At 42.0% G+C, this 23,678-nt stretch overlaps 1 protein-coding gene across 1 annotated transcript in view; it reads right to left on the reverse strand.

The window, feature by feature from the left end:
- Positions 1-350: 350 nt before the first annotated feature.
- The window catches only part of gabbr1 (gamma-aminobutyric acid type B receptor subunit 1), a 317,954-nt gene continuing 294,626 nt past the window's right edge, over positions 351-23,678 (reverse strand). The window contains exons 15-24 of the mRNA XM_016991794.2: positions 23,108-23,185; positions 21,406-21,556; positions 20,537-20,669; positions 14,669-14,785; positions 9,575-9,682; positions 8,665-8,758; positions 6,806-6,933; positions 4,536-4,664; positions 3,923-4,066; positions 351-2,452 (exon numbers count right to left, since the gene is read on the reverse strand). Coding sequence (XP_016847283.1) covers positions 2,207-2,452; positions 3,923-4,066; positions 4,536-4,664; positions 6,806-6,933; positions 8,665-8,758; positions 9,575-9,682; positions 14,669-14,785; positions 20,537-20,669; positions 21,406-21,556; positions 23,108-23,185 — 1,328 coding nt within the window. The 3' untranslated portion in view covers positions 351-2,206. The remainder of the gene's footprint in view (positions 2,453-3,922; positions 4,067-4,535; positions 4,665-6,805; positions 6,934-8,664; positions 8,759-9,574; positions 9,683-14,668; positions 14,786-20,536; positions 20,670-21,405; positions 21,557-23,107; positions 23,186-23,678) is intronic.

Below are 23,678 nucleotides of genomic sequence, written 5' to 3' on the forward strand. Positions count from 1 at the left end.
CCTGTTTTCCTGTGATTTTCCAAAGTATCCTCAGCCTCTGCATGGCAACTCAGCACCTTATTCCCTTCCCACTGGATGGCTGTGCAGTGTGCCCTGTCACAAGGAGAGACAAGAAAAGACCTCACGGATGGGGGAATACATGCAGTTACATCTGAGGCAGCTTCAGGCACCACTGGTGCAATGCAGAAGCTCTGCCATTAATGAAATTGCTCTTTCATGAAGAGCTTAAGATTATGATGCGCACCTCTATTTCTGTGAAAACATAATTTGTCCCATGGTCAAGAAAAGAGAGGATGACACTCAAAGTTCAGCAAAGCACACCATTCACAGATGAGTCAAGAATCCACATCTCATATTGTATACTTTTACTGAAGAACATCTGTTTGCCGGATGAGGAGAGTCTGGCAAGCACGCAGGCTTCCCCCTGCCTCACTCACTCTCCCTTCCCCGTGGGCAGCCTCCATTACTCCCCACATCTGGTGGGACAATAAAGTGCTCAAAATGGAAAAGTGTGGGGAGGAACTGGCACGGACACATGCATGCACAATGCATACACACATAATACACACGCACATGCGCTACTGAGGCAGCCCATGGGCTGGTCATAAGGTAGCTGCTAGCTCCTCTCTCCTGGTCTTCACCAGCCTTCTGCCCAATTCCTGCCCTCTCCTGTGGCTCTTGTTCCCTATGTTCCTTGGCATGCTGAAGAGGGTGGGCAGATCGAGGGAGAGATGAAGGCGTTTGTGGCAAATATGGTCCTTCCTCTTGACTCACCATCCAAGACAGAAGCCTCAAGCTCAAGCAGGACAACACTACATTACAAACAATTCCAAGGTGACATTGACCCTTGGGATGTTTCTGCCTCCCCTGCATCATCTCAGGAAGGATGCTTTCCTAACAACTTTGTCAGAAAAGAACTGGCACAGTGCTCCTGTATTCTGTGGCAAATTGCCACTTCTAAAAGAAGGGCCCTGCCAAATTTTGCCTTTTTTCTGGCTCTAGAAGTACCCTGTATGCCTGGATAAGAGCTCTACGCTTACCCAATGTTTTGTGCAGCTGAGAACATATGTCTTGCTCTGCCACAGAAAGCTGACTGCGTTTAGACTTTGCCTAGGTATTACGGCCCAATGTTTCATGCAAGTGACCTCACTGCAGTAGAACACTCTCCCAGGAGTGTATAGGAGCACTGGGGGTTGTAAACATGGAGTCCACTTGTGATATATGATGTGACTATGTGGGCAATGAGAGGGAGAGGGAGAGAGAGATGGTGTGTTTCTAAGGTGCAGTTTGCCTGCAGTGGCAACCAGAATCAGATTGCTAGGGAGAATAGAACTTGATGTGATTTGTTTAATGACGGAAGTACAACATACACTGATTCATGTCTAATTAAATGGAACCGTCAAGGGTTACTTCTTACGAGTTAACTCAATCCAACTTAAGATCCAACTGTCCATAACAGCGTAACTGTGCTACAGGCTGCCTCTATTTATGAGTAAATGGAACCCTTTAAACACTATGCTTATGGGAAGGCTGAGTCTGAGCTACAATGCCTGCTTGTTCCAGACAACCTGGCTACAACCAAAAGTAAGAGATTTGTGGTCAATAACAAGGAAAGAGTTACTTGTGAATGATATTGCAGCTGTCAGTAACTCAATGCAATTGCTTTGCCACAGCCACGAGTGTGAAGAATTGGCATGGCTGTATCAAATTCTGTGAAGCTACCAGCCTCTGTCTCTAGATAAGCGCACAGGAGCCAAAACCCACGAGAGGCAGTCATTCATTTTGGCTATTTCCACTCTCTCTCAGCCACACAGCCAAGGCACCATTTTGCCTGGTGAAGGGTCCAGTTTCCAACTATCCTACCCTTCCCAGATAGTAACACTTGAAAAGGAGTCAGGCGTGCGTGCGCTGGGAAGGTTGGGAGGGGAGGTATCCCTGCACCCCTCTACTTCTAGAATAAGTCTCCACAGAGTTGGCACCTGGATTCCAGGTTCCAGGGGTAGGCAGGTGAACAGACACAAAGGGGATTTCTTTTGTTTTGTTTACAAAGACCAGAGATTATGATTTCTTTGATTTTTTAAAAAAGACCACAAAGTCCCCAGCCAACTGTACAAGTCCCAACCCAGCAGCTGCCTCAGCCGTTGCCCACCCGACTTGGGCTGCATAGGGGCCATTGCCCTCCCCTCGGCGGTGCTTGGGAAGTCCGTCACTTGTACAGCAGATGGACACGGCTACCGTCACAGTTGTTGCGCCCCAGTTTGTCGGCCTGTTCAGCCACGAGGCAGCGCACTAGAGGCAGGCTGGGCTGATAGAGGTTGGGGCCAGAGGCGGCTGACCCAGAGGCTGAGTTGTTGAAGTGGTTGTCGGCTGCACAGTTGGAGGAGCGCCGCCGGGAGCGCAGCTGCTGCCGCTCTTTCAGCTGTTGCTGGAGCTCAGAGACACGCTCTTCCTTCTGTTAGGGACAAAGACAAAAGTAGTGGATGGTTGAAAAAGTCACAGCAAAGGATGAAATTATCCTGATGGGGTAGATATATGAGTAAAAGTATGGGGCTCATGCAGGCATGAGCAAACTTCGGCCCTTCAGGTGTTTTGGATTTCAACTCCCACAATTTTTAACAGCCTACTGGTTGTTAGGAATTGTAGGAGTTGAAGTCCGAAACACATAGAGAGGTGAAGTTTGTCCATGCTTGAGCTAGTGGGTCAAACAGTATTTTTGGACCACTATGAGCAGAATATCCCATCTTATTATCCAGGACATAGAGAATAGGCAACTCTCCATTGCTACAAAGATATGGTCACAGACACAAGGAAGCAACTGACAATGAATCCTGAAGTTAGCTGTCAACCTCCAGATTATTAATCAACTACTTAGTTGACTGATTAATTTAGCCCCACCATCCTGGTTTACCAGGCAGCAATTTCTGTGAGTCATGGGAGTCTGTTGTATTGTCAATTAAGGTGCAACAGTGTGGCATTTCTACTCTCCTCTTGCACATAATCTCTGCTGTCACAGTCAGAAGCATGGTCCTTGTCACAACTCCTCCTCACACTAGAAACTCCTTGTGGAAACACTAGCCTTCTGTGCCCTAAGCAACAGGAGAACTGATTCTCATTGCTTGCAGCAGTAGCTGCTTGATAACTCAGGATTAGACAATTTGTACAATCTCTATGTATTCTCTCTGCATTGAATACACAGAGATCATAATATGAATAAATTATGAATGCATATCTCTAGGTAACTCTGGAACTACCTCATAACCCTGGAATTCACAAACACAATAATGAATATGTAACATTAGATTATGGATTCATAATAATTGTGAATTACAGCTAAAGTGTGGCTATCAAGCTATATCCTATATCAAGCTAGCATAGCAATAATCTCCGAATGCAGAGGTATGTGTTGTTTATGCTATGCAATCTTAGTGTTAAATGTTGATTATTATTAATAGGATGTGCAAACCGAGGCATAAATCCTATTGTTAATTGGTTTAAGCCCTACCTTAAAGGAATTACTGAAACAATATATGCAAAGTCTTGGAACATCAAGGAATACAGTTTTGAGCTGTATTATAACGTCACTCTGGCCACTGAGGCCCCTTCCACACAGCTGAATTAAATCCCACATTTCTGCTTTGAACTGGGATATATGGCAGTGTGGACTCAAATAACCCAGTTCAAAGCAGATATTGTGGGATTTTCTGACTTGATATTCTGGGTTATATGGCTGTGTGGAAGGGCCCAGAGTAATACACAGTTAAGTCCAAGCTTTAGTATGGATGTACAATAAACATACAAAGTTCAGTTCCAGAAAAAAGGATAATGATATATGACAAGGAGGGAATGGCGTTACATATAGCCTAATTCCCCTGCTCCCCACCATATTCTTGAATATGATAGGGAGATACCAGCCCAAACCCACCTCTGCAATGATCTTCTCAAGTTCCCGGTTCTCCTTCTCCAGCATCCGTGACTTCTCTTCTTCATTGTTGTTGGTGGAGGAGCCTGTCTTCATGGTGTCCTGCTGCTCAGACTGCCATTCTCCCCTGGTGATGAGACGCCGCATCTGAAACAACAGATCACCACCCCGGCATCAGTGTTTGGCCATATTTCACATAGCTCTCTGTAGGGGAAACACTCGAAGGCCTGAGGACCTCCGTCCCAATTCAGGCCTCTCCTGTTGATAAGGTCAAGAGGTGGGGCTTTAACTTTGATGTGACTGGGGACACTTTCACACTACTGAATTGAAATGCTATGATTCAACTTAAAATTGCCAGTGAACCAATAGTTCTTTCCCCCTTTCTCAGTTTTGATGGAGTGCTCAAGCTAGGTGAAATGTTTCCCTCCTGAGACTCCTGGGCTCTGCTTCTCACTGTAAAGAAAAACATTAGATAGGTGGAAAAGAAAATGCTGACACTGGGCCCTAAGTCCCTCTCTCCTTTTGTAGCCCAGTTCTCTGGCTGGCAAAGTAGTTGAAGAGTATTTTAAGCCCCTTCCTGCTCAGGATAAAGAACCCGAAAAGTGAGGGAACCTACCTTGGGCACAAAGAGCACAACCAGGGTGATGTAAGAAGAGAAGACAATGGCCAGCGAGGCAAACGCAAAAGCTGCATCCTGTTGACTGCTGAGGATCATGGTGACTGGGGCAGTGATAAGACACAGTACCTGCAAGAGGGACAAAGCCACACAGAGCTCACATTAGGTCAGGAATCATACCCTGTAGACCCCACAGTGCAGTAGCCTCCCTCACACCAGCATCTTCTGGCTGGGTGAGAACTCTTATAAATCCACATGGGAACTATCCTTCAGCCATCCAGATAAGGAGGAGCTGCTATAAGCTTTTCAGAGTGAACAGGTGACAGTACTCAGTACTGCAATACAATGATTACATTTCATAATCTGCTTTGTTCATTTCATAGTCTGGTTTGTTTCATAAGTTAATGGACCTTTTCTCACACAGCTGACAACAAATTTGAAAAAGGCTGGCTGTCATCTCTATGAACTGTTATGTCCTGAATACAGGGTTCCAGAGGCAACATTGTATCTGTAACCTTGGACTCTCGAACTGGTTTTAAGGTATATATGTGTGTGCATGTGTGTGTGTCAAGACTGGCAGGCTGTGGGCCCGGGCTGTGGTGCAGGCTGAAGAGCAAGCCAGCTGCAACCAGCTGCAATGAATCACTCTGACCAGGAGGTCATGAGTTCGAGGCCCGCTTGGAGCCTATGTTTGTCTTGTCTTTGTTCTATGTTAAAAGGCATTGAATGTTTGCCTATATGTGTAATGTGATCCGCCCTGAGTCCCCTTCGGGGTGAGAAGGGCGGAATATAAATGCTGCAAATAAATAAATAAATAAATAATATATTTTCTGTATTAGATGTATGCAGAATACAGTGATTAACAGTGATTAACAATAACTACATTGTTGTTGTGAGCCTTCGAGTCATTTCTAACATATGGCAATTGTAAGGTGAACCTATCACAGATTTACTTTGCAAGATTTGTTGTGATTTGATGTTTTCCATTGGCAGACCTGGGATTCAAACCCCGGCCTCCAGAGTCCAAGTCCAGTGCTCAAGCCACTACAGCACATTGACTCTCCTGCATCATATACTTAGTTACTAATGCTTAACTAAGTAATTTCTCCTGGCTGACCCTCCAAAGGCAGCAGCCACATTGAACAAAGGTGGTCTCTTCATTTGCAAATTACTGGTGCATAAGGAGGGTTCACCTTCATCCTTGCAACAGAATCACCAGCTGAACACACCTCCTTTCCTTGCTGTTACGGTGGGTTGGGAGCATTTTCAGTTGTAGCAAGAGTGCCATGAAAATGACTATATATGTGACCGAATACAGAGCAGTTATGGATTTATTTTTCTAGGTTATCCATCTGTAATGGCATTACAGAATGACAGCTAACAACAAGAGCAGTTAACACGGTGAAGATAATGGCAAAATAACATATCAAGAAAAACAGAAAATACCTCACTGAGTGAATGAAAATAAGGCTATACATGAATTAGTCCACTGGTAGTTTCTCAGGGGTCTCAACTGCACAAGTGTCTATGTGATTTTGATTCTTAGTGGGCAAAACTTCCTCTAGCCTAACTTTAGGAGGGTTCTTATGGCTCTCGTTCCAGGATCCATGTATGTGGCTACATAGGACACTTGATCAGTTTGAAACTTAGATCTTCAAGAGAAATATGTCCTGGGAAGCAGCTCCATCCACAAAACTGAAGCAGAACTTGGGACATACTGTGCTCACCTATGGAGATTGAGCATGCAGGCGGAGTGGCCAAAACCTGGAGCATGGCCACATGCGGCAGGGAGAAGGTGCATGAAACTCAGCATACTGATGCATAGAGCCTAGAAGAAATGCTGTCTGAAATGCTAGAAACATGGGGAGTGAAAGAAACTTTCAATGGGAAAAGTATAATTTATTTGGGGGCAGGGGAGGGTTTATTTTGTCCCTTCCCATGCCCACCCCTGCGATTACAACTTCCACGTGTATTCCTTCTTTAGTCTTCCTGTTGTTTCTTATGTTTTCTTTCATGTCACTTTTTTTTTTTTAAAAAAAGCAATGGATGGAATAACTGTACAATCGGCTGGCAGCATGAAGGCTCAATCCTTGGAACCTAACCTTTTCCCCATGACGCCTAGAGGATTTTTGGGACCTGTGGTCCAACTAAGTAATATTCTGAAGATCTACATGTCCTCCTTCTTCTCTGTGGTTGCTAGCTCCTCCCATGGCGCATGAGATACCCTCATCAAATGCTCGGTCTGAACCTATTAGGGAAAAGCCACTCACAGCCACATTGTAGATTGCCATGCCCACGGCTCGGTGGTCGTTGATCTTCTCGGTGGAGACACCCTTTGTCTCATAGGCAAGGAAGATGCCTAGAAGCAGCAGAAGCCCCTTGAAGCCATAGAAGATTCCTGTGGTCGGGGAAAGATGGGAGGTAAACATGGGGATAAAGGGGTAGACTATGGAGGAAAAATAGATGGGGTCCAGAAAGGACAGTGAATGGAGTCACAGTACAGTCTGGACATGGTTTTATTCATTCATTCATTCATTCATTCATTTATTTTGATCTCGCTCATATAAAAACAGTCTGAAAGCTATGTTCTAAAAAAACCACAATACAGTTTGACTCGTATATCCATGGGACCGATATCCACAGTTTAATTTATCCATGGCCCACAAAATAAGTTGGCTGTGGATAAATGAAATAATGAGTAGTCCTCCAGTGTGACTCTATCACACTGGAACCAGAAGTCCTTTGTTTCAATAAGGTTCATTATTAGCTTCAGTTTTCCATATCCGCATGGTCCAACAATGTATTCCCTGCAGATACAGGGGTCGTACTGTATGCAATGCTCAAACCCTTAAAGATTTTAAGCAAAGTTCAATGAATAGCCAATGTAAAGATATTTTAAGGAAATGATGTAGAAGGAACACAAGGCCATATCCTTGTTTAGACAGGTACACCTAAGAAAGGCAACTGGCCTACAGTGTCTGTGAGGATCAAATCACAGTTACAACACAGACCTTCAACTCTGTGACTGGGCAGAAGTCATGAAATTAAGAAGAGAAAAGCTGTGTAGGATACTAGGCCAAAAGAAAGAGGGTACTGTACCCAGGTCTGGTATTACAATTAAATTAGGCAAAACAGCTGCCTCAGATAGCAGATTCTGTGAGTTAAGAGAGAGGAAAACCAGGGAAATTGCTATTTTAAAAATACGTTAGGTTAGGTAAAGGTTTTCCCCTGACGTTAAGTCTAGTTGTGTCCAATTCTGGGGGTTGGTGTTCATCTCCATTTCTAAGTCAAAGAGCTGGCATTGTCCACAGACACCTCCAAGGTCATGTGATTGGCATGACTGCATGGAGTGCTGTTACCTTCCCGCCAGAGCAGTACCTATTGATGTACTCACATTTGCATGTTTTCAAACTGCTAGGTTGGCAGAAGCTGGGGCTAACAGTGGGAGCTCACTCCGCTCCCCAGATTCGAACTAGCAACCTTTCGGTCAGCAAGTTCAGCAGCTCAGCGGTTTAATACGGTGCGCCACCAGGGGCTCCTATAAAAATATTACTCTTATTTTTATTGCCTGGTTTTGGGAGAGATACTTGTGGGATTTCCTTATGTGCCCAAATTATCTAGCTGGCTTTCAGTACTATGCATCTTGACTTTGAAGGGAGAGCCATTTCCCTTCAAAGGCCTGCTCCACTTCATACAGCAAAATGACTGAGGGCAGTGGTTCTCAACCTGTGGGTCAACTCCCAGAAAACCTAGCAGCTGGTAAACTGACTAGGATTTCTGGGAGTTGTAGGCCAAACACCTGGGGATCCACAGGTTGAGAAACACTCACTGACTTAGGCAGACCCTGACTGTAGAAAGACAGAGAAAAAAGACCTTAATGCCTTACAGTTCTATTTTAAGGGCCAAAGTACATCTGACACCAACAGACCTGAGATTATCCCAATTGCAAGAAAGGACATCTAGACACTGGGAAAACTTGGACAACAGCAGGCCACAGCTGGGAAAAATCAGACTGCAACTCCCAGAGTGTCTCAGCCTGCATGGCTATGGGGTCTGGAGGGGTGCCTGAGAATTGTAGTCCAGAAAAATCACATTTTCATGCTTCAGATTAGACTCTACTGGTTCTCACCCAGCCAAGTGTTCATCTTTTCAGAACTGCAATGCTCCAGTTTGGGTAGGATCTGCACATCAATATCACTTTTGGGGTCCTCTTTGGTGAATTCCTGCAGATGACACAGAAAGCACATGAATGATAACAGGACAGGCCCTTCCAAGAAACATTTAAAGAACAACACTGACAGCAAACAGAACACAAGGCCATAATTCATCGTCACAGCACTAACTGTTCCTTAAGGTTGCAATGTAAGGTCAAAGTACACCTGATGGCAACGGACAGGTGCCTGTTCCAGCCCGTTTAAATCAATGGGTGGAGGTGTGATTTGAAGTGCAAAACAAAGGCACGTAGACATATATTATCAACACCAAGCCCTTGTTGTTTAGTCCATTTATCTCTCCCTCTATACCTCCCTTTAACTTCTATTCATCAGCCAGTATCAAAAGGCCAGTTGAGAAAAGAATAAATTTGTAAGAGAGATTGAGTAAAACAAGAAGAGATTATCGCATGACTGCAAACTCTATTTGCACCTTAAACTGCTAGCACACATAGATATTTGTAAGCTCATGCCTTAACTGCAGCCAGATCAGATTGTCAACAGAATTGTTGACTGAATGTGACCATGGAGATTCCCAAGAATACTTTTACCACTGGTTGGATTTCTAAATTAGAAAGGTTTCAAACCTGGATGATATTCATGCCATTCTGGACTGAACAGCCTATTCCATAACCTTAAATATCTGTTTCTATTCTTTTCATTTGTATGCCACATACCCCACCGGTGTCACTTTTGGACAACCATGAATTCCACTGTGGATTCCATACAAATTAAGCCCTGGATACAAAGGGTCTTCTTTTTCAGCTAGTAACTCAATCTGCAGGCTCTGTACAGCCTTCCCATATTAGTGCCCCATGAGTGTGTTACCTCGGTGGTGCGTTTCAGTGGGCTGACGATTTGCCAAATGGCCAAGATGACAAAGTCAAGTCCAACAAGCAAGCCAACGGTGGCATAGAGCTTCCAGGGTTCCAGGGTCTAGAAGTAATGGGAGAAGAGCTGCTGATGCATACACAATCCAAGTCAAAGGAACATTGCAGAACATCAAGAAAACAATGGAGACACTAGAGGCATAGCATTCAAATAGCTCTGTTAAACAAAAATCAACCAAACCAAGGTCTGCCTACTGGATGTGCATAATTTCATTTTTATTCATTTTTTGTAACAAATTTGTTAGATTTGTGCTTACAAATCGATATTAGAAACAAGCAGAAAAGGTGGGGGGGGGGATTTAAGAATCGAAACACTCACCAATAATTTTAATTAAAATTCTGTAAAATTCCAATGCCTCCCAAGGTCAGTTTTATTTTCCTTAAAAGCATTAAGCAATTTTGGTAAAGTCAAGAGAGCATAAAATGTTTTAAAATCCAATCCTTTTTCTTTGGCCTGATTGCCATAAGCAAAGGCACTGGGGGCAGGACTAGCAAAGTTAATGGGCAGGAGAATGAACACACAGAATTCTTAGAAATGTAGTTTGGGAAGGGAAGCCCCCCCCCCCCCCCCCCCCCGTGACAGAGAATGCAAAAGGCCCTGCCCTAAACTACATTTCCCAGAATGCAGTGCTTAGCATCTGAAAGCCCCAATGGCACCAGTCAGTCTAATAACAGTAAATAAAATGACTGAATCTGCAAAGAGGACTAAAGTAAGAAATAGTATAAATCTGCGCTAAATTGAAGTTATGTGGTTGTGTGTCATAAAGAAAGACAGGCATTCAAGGAAATGGCTGTCGTCGTTTTTTGGAGGGATACATTGTTTTTGTCTAAACTTTTAAAAATCCCCAAAAATCTGTAGATGTGTGAATCTTTCTGAAACTTCTGGGGATTGATGCCCTGGTTATCTTGTGCACTGTAGATAAAATTCAAGTACAGTAAAGTCTCACTTATCCAACATAAACGGGCCAGCAGAATGTTGGATAAGCGAATATGTTGGATAATAAGGAGGGATTAAGGAAAAGCCTATTAAACATCAAATTAGGTTATGATTTTACAAATTAAGCACCAAAACATCATGTTATACAACAAATTTGACAGAAAAAGTAGTTCAATATGCAGTAATGCTATGTAATAATTACTGTATTTACGAATTTAGCACCAAAATATCACGATGTATTAAAAACATTGACTACAAAAATGCGTTGGATAATCCAGAATGTTGGATAAGTGAGACTCTACTGTAGATAGCTCTTGTAGTTTTTTAAAAAAATCTATATATATAAAAGAGTGATGGCATCACGGCAATTCACAAAACAACAAAAGTACAGGCCCCCCAACCTCAAAATTTGACAACACAACCCATCATCCACGCCTCAAGGTTGATACAACAAAAAGAAAAGAAAAATAAAGTCCTAATTAGAGGGAGAGCAATAATTGTTTTTATCCAATTGCTGCCAGTTTAGAGGGCTAATCTCTGCCCACTTCGTTGCCTAGCAACCAGCCAAGGGACAGCCAGGTTTCAGTTAGGGGACAGGAAAATTTAGGCCTCACTTAGGCTTCTTCCACAGATTATCTAATTTGCACTGGATTATATGGCAGTGTAGACTCCAGGCCCTTCCACACACCTATATTACCCATTTATAATCTTATATTATCTGCTTTGCACTGGATTATCTTGACTCCACACTGCCATATAATCCACTTCAGTGGGCATTTTATACAGCTGTGAAGAAGGGGCCTCATATAATCCAGTTCTAAGCAGATAATATAAGATTATCAATATAGAGTAGAGTCTCACTTATCCAACGTAAACAGGCCGGCAGGATAAGTGAATATGTTGGATAATAAGAAGGGATTCAGGAAAAGCCAATTAAACATCAAATTAGGTAATCGTTATACAAATTAAGCACCAAAACATCATATTATACAACAAATTTGACAGAAAAAGTAGTTCCATACGCAGTAATGCTATGTAGTATTTACAGTAGAGTCTCACTTATCCAACACTTGCTTATCCAATGTTCTGGATTATCCAACGCATTTTTGTAGTCAATGCTTCCAATATATCGTGATATTTTGGTGCTAAATTCATAAATACAGTAATTTCTACATAGAATTACTGTGTATTGAACTACTTTTTCTTCCAAATTTGTTGTCTAACATGATGTTTTGGTCCTTAATTTGTGAAATCATAACTTAATTTGATGTTTAATAGGCTTATCCTTAATCCCTCCTTATTATCCAACATATTCGCTTATCCAACATTCTGCCGGCCCGTTTATGTTGGATAAGTGAGACTCTACTGTACTGTATTTACAAATTTACCACTAAAATGTCACAATGAATTTAAAACACTGACTACAAAAACATTGATTATGAAAAGGCAGACTGCGTTGTATAAGCGAATGTTGGATAAGTGAGATTCTTCTTTAATATGAAATAATTACTGGGATAGAATAATGCAGAACAATATAATCTCTAAAACCAGGACAGTAAATAAACAGGGGAATTCCACACAGGAAACAATCGGGGCCAGCTAACACCTCCCAACAAAGTATTCCCATCATCAAAGACTGGCAAATCCTCTGTTTTCTTAGGGCCACAGACAGTAGAAGCACATAAAATATCACAAACAACACCACTCTGAAAACAAGGGAATTCCAAACAGGAAACAATCAGGGCCAGCTAACACCTCCCAACAAAAAATTCACTCAGGGAGGAAACAGCCAGGCTTTAAAGCTGCAAGGCCATTACGTCCTAATCATTTTTCCTAATTGCAGCATTCATACTTGCCTCCAACAAACAAACAAAAAACCAATCAGAAATATTGTATATTCACAACCTTTAGGAAATAATATCCCCTGATGGCGCAGCGTGTTAAAGCGCTGAGCTGCTGAACTTCTGGACTGAAAGGCCGCAGGTTTGAATTGGGGGAGCGGAGAGAGCCCCCACTGTTAGCTCCAGCTTATGCCAACCCAGAAGTTCAAAAACATGCAAATGTGAGTGCATCAATTGGTACTGCTCCGGCGGGAAGGTAACGCCGCTCCATGCAGTCATCCCACATGACCTTGGAGGAGTCTACGGACAATGCCGGCTCTTCGGCTTAGAAATGGAGATGAGCACCAACCCCCAGAGTCAGACATGACTGGACTTAATGTCTGGGGAAAACCTTTACCCTTTACCTTAACTACCACCAATTCCTCAATACTTTATTTCCCAGACCACCAGACTTCGCCACAGCAACGCGTGGCCGGGCACAGCTAGTGTTGTATATAAAAACTTTGAAAATTCCCCCCAAAATCTGTGGATAAGTGAAACGTTCTGCAATTTGGTGGTCTGAAACGTTTTGAAACGTTTTGGTGGTCTAACAGTGGTAAATGGGTTCTACCATTGTAGCAATCTTCACTCCAATAGCTTTAAAAATGAGGGAGAAAGGAACCCCTTGAAGTTTTCCCAATTATAGTAATTATGCTCAAGTAATGAAATTTTGTTACTTTTGTTATAGTCATGAATTTTTCACAAACTATACTTTAGAAACAAAATGCAGCACCCCTATTATGTAATGACTTTTAAATCATTTTAATGGATCACACATCCTTAGTTGATATGATACAGTCCATTCACCCCCTGCCCAGCTTAGATGGGTCCTTCCTTAACTAAGGTATATTTGTAGTAGTACAGTAGAGTCTCGCTTATCCAACACTCACTTACCCAACTTTCTAGATTATCCAACGCATTTTTGTAGTCAATGTTTTCAATACATCGTGATATTTTGGTGCTAAATTCGTAAATACAGTAATTACTACATAGCATTACTGCGTATTAAACTACTTTTTCTGTCAAATTTGTTGTATAACATGATGTTTTGGTGCTTAATTTGTAAAATCATAACCTAATTTGATGTTTAATAGGCTTTTCCTTAATCCCTCCTTATTATCCAACATATTCACTTATCCAACGTTCTGCCGGCCCGTTTATGTTGGATAAGTGAGACTCTAGTGTATTGCAAATTTTTGCGATATTGTAAACAGTGCTCCTAATTATTGCTATGATGCCCTTCATAGTGCAAACTGATGGATCCCTGATTCAATAGATTTACCATCCAAAATTCAGCCCATGGAAAACAACTGAGAGAGAATACCATATTTCTTTGCTATGAAGACAGACACTAATTTCAGTATTGTCAATAGAACAAGGCATGTGTGTGTGTGTGTATATATATAAGCCTTATGATTTGAAGATGCACCCCATTTTTAGAAATGTTTATACCAGGAAAAATGGCACGTTAGACTCAAATAAATAGGATATGTGAATAAAATCAAGGACTAATGTGCAATGGGAAGAACTGGTCTGTATTGATGGACAATTTGCTGCCCCTGCTCCACCATACAAATAAAAATAAATAAATAAATTGCAAGTAGAGTGCTAAACCATAAATTAAAGAATAAAAAATAGCCTTAATAGTACCAACGGGAGCACAACAGGCATGAAGAAATCCATATCAGTTCACATTACCCAGATATTGATTTATCTACAGTGCATGAGTCATTTACCTGCGGTTTATATTCTAACTAAAAGATAGCATAACTTCATTAAAGTCTGCCACAGTTATGACATCAGGAATGCAAGGGAAATTGTTGCTTCCTTCACCTTCCCTGAACCTGCAGACAGCTGGATCTAAGGGCAGAGCAATCTGCTCTTCTGGCCCGGGGCACACTCGTCACACACAAAAGATAAATGATGTAGCCGAGTAGGACACTTTAATCTCCACTTGGATTACCAGAACAGAACAAGGGGGTAGGGTGATTTCAGATTAATTTTCTCTGGAACAGAAGATGAAAATCTTGTGAAAACCTCAAAGCCCATAACTGAACATATTCGACTACCACCAACTCCTGGACAGGATATTGCTGTTTTTAATCTTTTTGTCGCACAAAGCTGACATACATTCATTACAAGTTGTAATGAAAGAAATACAGTCTCCAAGCCTTCCTTTATATGACCAGCTTCACACAGGGGACAGACAACTCACCTTGCGACGTTCTTTCTTCTCTTCTTTCTTGGTGAAAACAGTGTGCACCCACCAGATTTTGGTGAACATGCTGCCATAACCCAAGCTAAAACCCAAGCCCAGGAGCCAAAGCCGAGCCTGAAGGGAAGGGGACAAAAAGCACACTAAGAACATTTTCTTCACTGCTGTATCTTTCCTTTCATATCTAAGGGCCCTTCCACACAGCCATATAACCCAGAATATCAAGGCAGATAATCCACAATATCTGCTTTGAATTGGATTATCTGAATCTGCACTGGCATATAATCCAGTTCAATGTGGATTTTTTACAGCTGTATGAAAGGGACTTAAGACACGTCATACCTTTCCACTGAGTTTAAGGAGAGAACCAACCTGTATTAAAATATAGTACACCTTGACCTATTTTGCAAGCCATAATAGTAGTGGAAGAAGCCCTAAAGAGATGGTGTATACGCCCTACAGCAAAGTAGCCAATGGAGAACAGGTACTAAAGTACTAAAGAGAAGATGGGAGGACCAGAATAGACTTGTGTGTGGTTCACTGGGCTGAAATCGGCTGGTTTGTGAAAATTTGTCCAATGCCTAATGGTGAATGGAGGTCTATGATATGTATGTTTGGACAAAGAATGTAAAGAAGAATGCTGTAAATCATTAATTTTAATGCATTTTTGGTGATTAGATTTTTATTATGCTGTAAGTGTGATTGATTTTTGGAGCCCTGATGGCGAAGTGTGTTAAAGCACTGAGCTGCTGAACTTGCAGACCGAAAGGTCACAGGTTCAAATCCCAGGAGCGGAGTGAGCAGCCGCTGTTAGCTCCAGCTTCTGCCAACCTAGCAGTTCGAAAACATGCCAATGTGAGTAGATCAATAGGTACCGCTCCAGCGGGAAGGTAGCGGCGTTCCATGCAACCATGCCGGCCACATGACCTTGGAGGTGTCTATGGACAATGCCGGCTCTTCGGCTTAGAAATGGAGATGAGCACCAACCCCCAGAGTCAGACATGTCTGGACTTAACGTCAGGAAAAACCTTTACCTTTGTGATTGATTTAGATCTACCATGTCTATTTAATTGCTTACCTTTTTTTGGCTAGTTACTATAAGTTTGTATTGATGTGTTTGTTTACTGTTTTGATTTGGTTTGGTTTGTTTCTATTGTTTATTATGGCACTGAATGTTTGCCATCTTTTGTTGGAAGCCGGTTATAAATAAAGTTGCTATTATTATTATTATTATTATTATTATTATTATTATTATTATTATTATTATTAATGTATCGTATTTGTTTTCATTGCTAGCCACTCTGAGAGTGTTTCTTTCCCACTTTAAGAGCAGGGGTAGATAAATATGGTAAGTAGATATTAAAAGGCAATTTGAATCTAGCATTATATAAATGCTATATATATCTAGATGCCTGAGTAGTGTGTTCCAAATACAACATGGACAGACAGGAAAGGGTTCCTATGCTCCCGCCCCACACTTTCAACACCTGAAATTATTTTGTCCTAGCTGTTTTATCCCACCTTGAGCAAAACTATCTATGGCAGACATGGAAGGGATTGTAGTAAGTTTAATTCCACACTTTCACCACTTCTCCATTCTCCTGTCATAATAGCAAAGATAAAGGTTTCCCCTTGACATTAAGTTTAGTCAAGTCCGACACTGGGGGTTGGTGCTCATCTCCATTTCTAAGCTGAAGAGCCAGTGTTGTCTGCAGACATCTCTTAGGTCAGTAGTTGTCAACCCATGGGTCCCCAGGTGTTGGTCTACAACTCACAGAAATCCCAGCCAGTTTACCAGCTGTTATGATTTCTGGGAACTGAAGGCCAAAACATCTGGGGACCCACAGACTGAGAACCACTGTCCTGGGTCATGTGGCCGGCATGGTTGCATGGAGCGCCGTTACCATTCTGCTGAAGCAGTAGCTATTGATCTACTCACATTTGCATTTTTCAAACTGCAAGGTTGACAGAAGCTGGGACTAACGACGGGAGCTCACCCCACTCCGCGGACTCAAACCACCGACCTTTCCATCATAATAGTCTATCATAAAAAGCCACCTTACTTCCTGCTTTTTGTCCTGCTCTCTATTTTGCTCCTATGTTTTCAGCATTTCATTTTTTATAATAATAATAATAATAATAATAATAATAATAATAATAATAATAATAATACTTTATTTATATCCCACCCTTTATCCCCATGGGGGATTCTTTATCCACCTTAAGGGTGTGATCATGAAAAAATTCTCGACAATCCTGAGTCTTCAGGACTGAGGGGTGTCTCTTCTAGCTACAACACCTCAGAAAGATATACAAATAAATCAAAGTGGTCCATGTCATTATTTGACCATATGAATATATTCAGTTTAAGAGAGACATGAATGGAAGAAATTTGGCTCTTCCGCTATTTTGCTTGTGCTTTCTGGTCGGGTTAGCACAGCAGGTTAAACCGCCAACTATAGAAGATCCTGCTGACCGGAAGGTTGGCAGTTCAAGTCCGGATAGGGGTTAGCTCCTGCCGTCAGCCCAGCTTCTGCTCACAGTTTGAAAACAATAATGTAACTAGATAAATAGGTACTGCTTTGGACGGGAGGTAAAAGGTGCCCAGAAAAACATGCTGGCAAAAATCTGACCAGGAAAGGAGTCCATGGACAACAGGTTCCTTGGTGTGGAAAATGAAACAACAGCACCTCTCCATGGCTGAGTCGAGCACAGTCAGATGCCAGAAATGAAAAGAAGGAAGCCTTGCCTCTGTTTATGTACTGTCTATCTTTGTCAATTGTATAATGGCATTGAATGTTTGCCATATATGTATCTGTAATCCGCTCTGAGTCACCTCGAGATGGAGATTATAAATAAAGTATCATAATCTTAAGAAATTCTCCACAATCCTGAGTCTTCAGGCCTGAGGGGTGTCCTATCTAGCTACAACATCTCAAAGAGATATACAAATAAACAAAGTGGCCCATGACCATATGACTATATTCAGTTTAAGGGAGACATGAATGAAGGAAAAGTGTATCTTCTGCTATTTTTGCTTATGCTTTCCAGCTAGTATTAAGGGATTATGGGAGCTGTAGTGCAAAGCAGCTGGACGGCAAAATGTTTTCCACAAGATTATCAGAGAAATAATTTCAAAACATCCCTGTGTTATGCAAGTTAGAGACACCAATAAAGTTAATAGACACATTGGTCTGTAGTAGGTCTAGGTAAAGGTTTTCCCCTGACGTTAAGTCCAGTCGTGTTTGACTCTGGGGGTTGGTGCTCATCTCCATTTCTAAGCCGAAGAGCCGCCGTTCTCCGTAGACACCTCCAAGGTCATGTGGCCGGCATGACTGCATGGAGCGCCGCTACCTTCCCGCCGGAGTAGTACCTATTGATCTACTCACGTTTGCATGTTTTCGAACTGCTAGGTTGGCAGAAGCTGGAGCTAACAGCGGGCGCTCACTCCGCTCCTGGGATTTGAACCTGTGACCTTTCGGTCTGCAAGTTCAGCAGCTCAGTGCTTTAACACACTTCGCCATCGGGGCTCTCTTGACCTACCCTTGGACAAATGATAGCAACAAAGAGAAAGAAGGTCTGAATTTCCCCCTAACGCTAGTCTTATTTAATTAGAAAAATGTGATTAAAAATGTGAAGCATTCAAAAATAGCCCTGCCCCTATAAATCCATTTATCCAGATATAAAATTGTAGGTTGGAAGTGATGTGACAGGAAGCACGCAGTGTAGTTAAATACCGCAGGCTGTGGGTCAAATAGAGAAAGTGGCACATGTCAGCTTTGTGATGTCCCCTAATCTGGTTATCTCTGTGTTACTGGCTAGAGGCATGATGAGGTTGACAGAAAAGCACACAACAATTCTGCAATGCATTCTAATATTGGCATGCCTCCTATGGCAAGTTGAAATGGAGGAAAAACCATAACCAACTCATATCATGATCTTTATATTATCAGACAGGATGTGGCTGTTAGCGAGTCACTAACTCTCACTATGGCTTTAAGTCTGCCATCCACTTGTCATCACTGGTAAAATACAACAGCAGAATTCAATGTCACATATGTTAGGAAACGTTAGGTTCAGGTATTAGGTTGTCAAAAGCTTTCATGGCCGGAATCACTGGGTTACTGTGAGTTTTCTGGGCTGTATGGCCATGTTCCAGAAGCATTCTCATCCACAGCTATGGCAGGCATCCTCAGAGGTTGTGAGGTCTGTTGGAAACGAGGCAAGTGGGGCTTATATATCTGTGGAATGTCCAGGGTGGGAGAAAGAAGTCTTGTTAGTTGGAGGCAAGTGTGAATGTTACATTTGATCACCTAGATTAGAATAGAATAGCCTTGCAGCTTCAAAGTTTGCCTACTTCCTGCCTGGGGGGAATCCTTTGTTGGGAGGTGATTAGCTGGCCCTGATTGTTTTGTGTCTGGAATTCCCTTGTTTTTGAGCGTTGTTCTTTATTTATTGTCCTGATTTTGGAGTTTTTTTTTTTTAATACTGGTAGCCAGATTTTGTTCATTTTCATAGTTTCCTCCTTTCTGTTGAGATTGTTCACATGCTTGTGGATTTCAATGGCTTCTCTGTGTATTCTGACATGGTGATTGTTAGAATGGTCCAGTATTTCTGTGTTCTCAGAAAATATGCTGTATCCTGGTTGGCTCATCAAGTGCTCAATTATGACTGACTTCTCTGGTTGAGTTAGTCTGAAGTGCCTTTCATGTTCCTGGATTTGTTTCTGGGCAATGCTGCGTTTGGTGGTTCCTATGTAGACTTGTCCACAGCTGCATGGTATATGGTAGACTCCTGCAGAGGTGAGAGGATCCCTCTTGTCCTTTGCTGAACATAGCATTTGCTGGATTTTCTTAGTGGGTCTGTAGATAGTTTGTAGGTTATGTTTCTTCCAACAAAGGATCCCCCCTGGCAGGAAGCAGCCAAGCTTGGAAGCTGCAAGACCAATGCTAATAAGGTGATCAATTGCAACATTCGCACTTGCCTCAAACAGATAAGAGTTCTTTTTACCACCCTGGACATTCCATAGATATATAAACCCCACTTGCCTACTTTCCAACAAACTGCTCAACCTTTGAGGATGTCTGTCAAAGACGTGGGTGAAACGTCAGGAGAGAATGCTTCTGGAACATGGCCAAACAGCCTGGAACACTCACAGCAACCCGTTAAGTAAGAGCTTTCATTGTGTTCAATAATAAATAATATCCTGCTGCTGTACTTTGGAAGAGTGGTGAAATGACAAGGAAAGTGACCAAATGGCCCTCCAATGTAGACCACTGTTAAGTCAAAAGTAGAGGTTATGCTTAGCGTGATTCCCTCCCAAATTCCCTCCTCCCATACAAAATACTTTTCAAGTTGTACTAGTGAGAAAAGTGCAATCCTCTCTCTTTAGCTTATGATTTTTTTTAGGTTAAGGATGGCATCAGGGATTTTAAACAAACATCCAGAATCTCACTCATTGGAATGAAGGCCGCCTCAAGGTAGCAGAACTGGCCCTGATATGATCATCTCTTTGGTGCCAAGTGAAGACTCCCTGACATTTGATGAGGTGTGACTGGCCAATCTTTAAAACATAGGCCAATTGATTTATGTTTTTAAATTATTTATTAGAATATTTATATCCCATTCTTTATTGAAGGATTTCTGGGTAGCGTAAAAAAGAGTTAGATCCAGTCTCTTCTTTGATGTAAGAAATCTAAATCTGGCACAACCCCAACAGAGAAGTCTTCTATCTCTGCTTGAAGGTATAACCTGTCCCAGGGGAAATAAAGAAAACCAGAACGGATTCCTTTGTCTGAGACTAACCATAAACCCTATATCCAGTCCCGGACTCTCCATACTAGTTGCCCCAGGGCGGCCCCAATGTACCTGGCAAACAAAAGGGAAGAGCTCCTTGCTGATGTGAAGGCCATCCAGCCCAAGTGGGAAGACAGATGCCTGAGCCAAGGCGCAACCCACAGCTGTCATGTTGTTGAGGTATGGCTGTGAGTTCTGGATGTATCTGTGAAGGATAGAAAACATCATCACTGGGGTGACGCAGGGTTGCATCTCAAAAGGCCCAAACATAGCTGCCATCAATTTCCAAGCCATCATAGTCAAAAGAGTGAGCTATTGTGTCTCAAAATCAATTTGTAGTTCAATGGTGAAGTCAAGACAAAAAATGCTCTCATGAAGTCAGTGGCAAAGAGAGGAGTCTGGTGTTGCTATTTCACAGAGCACAGAAATGTTACTTCCATGGCCTATAGCCCACATAAACTGCCAACCAGTAGGGCCACTGGCTGTGCTACCTAGGTGTGAGGGTGGGGATATTGGCTGTTATGATTTTTTTCATGCTCTGTCTTTTCATAAGGACACAAGACGAGAATAAGGAGAAAGTAGAGCCTCAGTGTTGCAGAAACTCATGGGACTAATAAGCAGCATCCAGTATGTTTAGGATGTTACCTTATAGCAAGTATAGCACTGTATCATCCAGTCTAGTCTTGGGATTCTTAAAACCAGGGATAGAGAACCTGCAGCTGTATATTAATTGCCACACTATGATTCTTATCATCACTGACCATTGGCCAAGTAGCTATCAATATAGCAAGGGGGTATGTGGTTCCCTACAACTGCTTCTCACTGACTGGCAGTTGCAGCGCAGGGTTTCCAATGGGACTCATTCCCAGTCCAATTAGGAGATTTCAGAAAATGAACTCAAGCCTTTCTTGTAAAGAATGCAAGCACTCAGCATCACCCACCTGACATGCCCATTGTAGATGTTGAAGGCCAGACAGATGATGGCCAAAAGGATACCTATGCTGGATAGCACCGAAACGGAAATGTAGAGCTTTTGGGAAAGGTACCGGAAGGTAGTAATGATCTTTGTGTAGTCAGCAGGTGGAGAACCCCCTGAAGGATATGAGGGAAAAGGGAAGAGAAAATTTGATAGAAATAAAATATGCAGCAAACAACCTATCCGTTAGATCAGGAAGATTACACTATGTAACAAAATCTGACAAATGTTCTGTTCCTGGTTTGAAAGTGTTCAATTTAATTTAATTGTGCACTACTTACTTTGAAAGTGGTTGTTATACCCCAGAAACGTTGTTTTTGTGACTGCAGCAAACTGTGCCACAAACTATAGTGAAATGTGTTGCAGGATGTCACACAAAAACAAAGTTTTTGCAGTTTAATAAACTTTTTATGTTTTTATGATAGAATCAATTAGGAAATGACATTTATAACCCAGGAACAAAATTTGTCTTATATAGTGTTCTATTTAAAACTTTTCTTTGCATGCTCATTCTGTTATCTGTTTGATGCTCTCCCCTGTGGCCAGAATTGAGAAAGTTAAATTGCCTCTGCCTCTGTCTCTGTCTCGGTTCTATGTGTATATGGGCATTGAATGTTTGCTCTATATGTATATAATGTGATCCGCTCTGAGTCCCCTTCGGGGTGAGAAGGGCGGAATATAAATACTGTAAATAAATTATCCTAAAAGACTCAAGACTGATTTATCTTGAACACTTTAAGCAATCAAAGCCAGGCTGGATCAGGCCAGAGTCCAACACTCTGGTCACATAATGTCCAATCAATTACCTTTGGGAAGCCCACCAGCAGGACACAAGTGGCATACTGAGATAAATACTGCTGTTTCTGATACTACATGTGATATACAGCTAACCCGAGTAATAGTTATACATGGGCCTACTCATAGTGAATTTATCAGATCCCCTTTAAAATCACCTAGATCTTTATACAGGAGAAACTATGGTTTAGTTATAGGAGCTACATTGATACCAAAATCCTTTGATGATTAAGGGCCCTTCCACACAGCCATATAACCCAGAATATCAAGGCAGAACATCCCACAAGATCTGCTTTGAACATGTGGTATTTTATTCAGCTTTGTGGAAGGGGCCCAAGTCCCCTTATATACAATGGTGAAGTATAACATAGTCCCTTATACTATTATAAATCATCATTTGATTTTGGGATTTTTTTTGGCCTGGGGGGAAGGCTGATGGTTATATCTGTGGATACAGAATCTGCGGGTACAGAGGGCTCACTATATCCTATGGCAATGAACCCAACAATTAAACTATGTACAGTATGATGTAGGACTTCCTCAAGCTCCAACCAATCAGCGAATCTTCAACCATCAACTGAGGACCAATGTTCCATATCGGGGAAAGGAAAGCTCTGTGGGTGCCAGACCTGCTGCAGGTCACTTCCCATTTAAAACATTTTTTAAAACATTAGATGTCTTCTAGGAAATCCTACCAATTGAATCTGGAATCTTCGGCATGCAAGGCTGTGCTCTTTCTGTTGAGCTATTGGCCCAACTGTCAAAAGATTTGGCCCCTCTTGAGCTATAGTCCCTGTTTCCTAATGAGTATCGTGGCCTTGACTGGCAATGATCGCCCTTGCCTGCAAAAAGGAGCCCCCTATGTCTCTTACCGATCCATTTTTCATTGCCATACCAGGAGAGGTTATCCTTGGTGCTGTCGTAATACCCAATCTTCTTATAGATGCCATCTGTTGATAGAAGAAAGCACTTCAGAGAATGGATTGTGAATGCAAATAAAATGAGCTATAGAACCAATAGCGGGTAAAGATGATTCCAGATGTTCTCACAGATCTTCGGAATTCCAATTAACAATCCCAATAATTTTACAATGGCAGAAACAAAATTATTCCGATCCTTACCCAAAATTATAACGCTGACGTTTAAGACATCTTGGGGAACAAAGAACTTAATTCATGTGTGTGGAAGTACTATAAGCCCTACTCCATACTGGTATTCACAGTAGACTTTGTAGACTCATGCCCATGACTTCTTTTACTGAATCAATCAATCTATAATGTGGTTCCCCCTTTTCCCTACAGGTTTCCAATTTGTTAAGTATTGTGTTTTCCAATATGTTGTATCATTTTGTGATAGGTCCTAATTACAGCAGCATTATCGTTGTTGTGTGCCTTCAGGTTGTTTCTGAGTTAAGGCAATGCTAAGGCAAACTCATCACAGTAT

The sequence above is a fragment of the Anolis carolinensis genome, chromosome 2 (assembly GCF_035594765.1).
Source record: "Anolis carolinensis isolate JA03-04 chromosome 2, rAnoCar3.1.pri, whole genome shotgun sequence".
NCBI classification, from domain to species: Eukaryota; Metazoa; Chordata; class Lepidosauria; order Squamata; family Dactyloidae; genus Anolis; species Anolis carolinensis.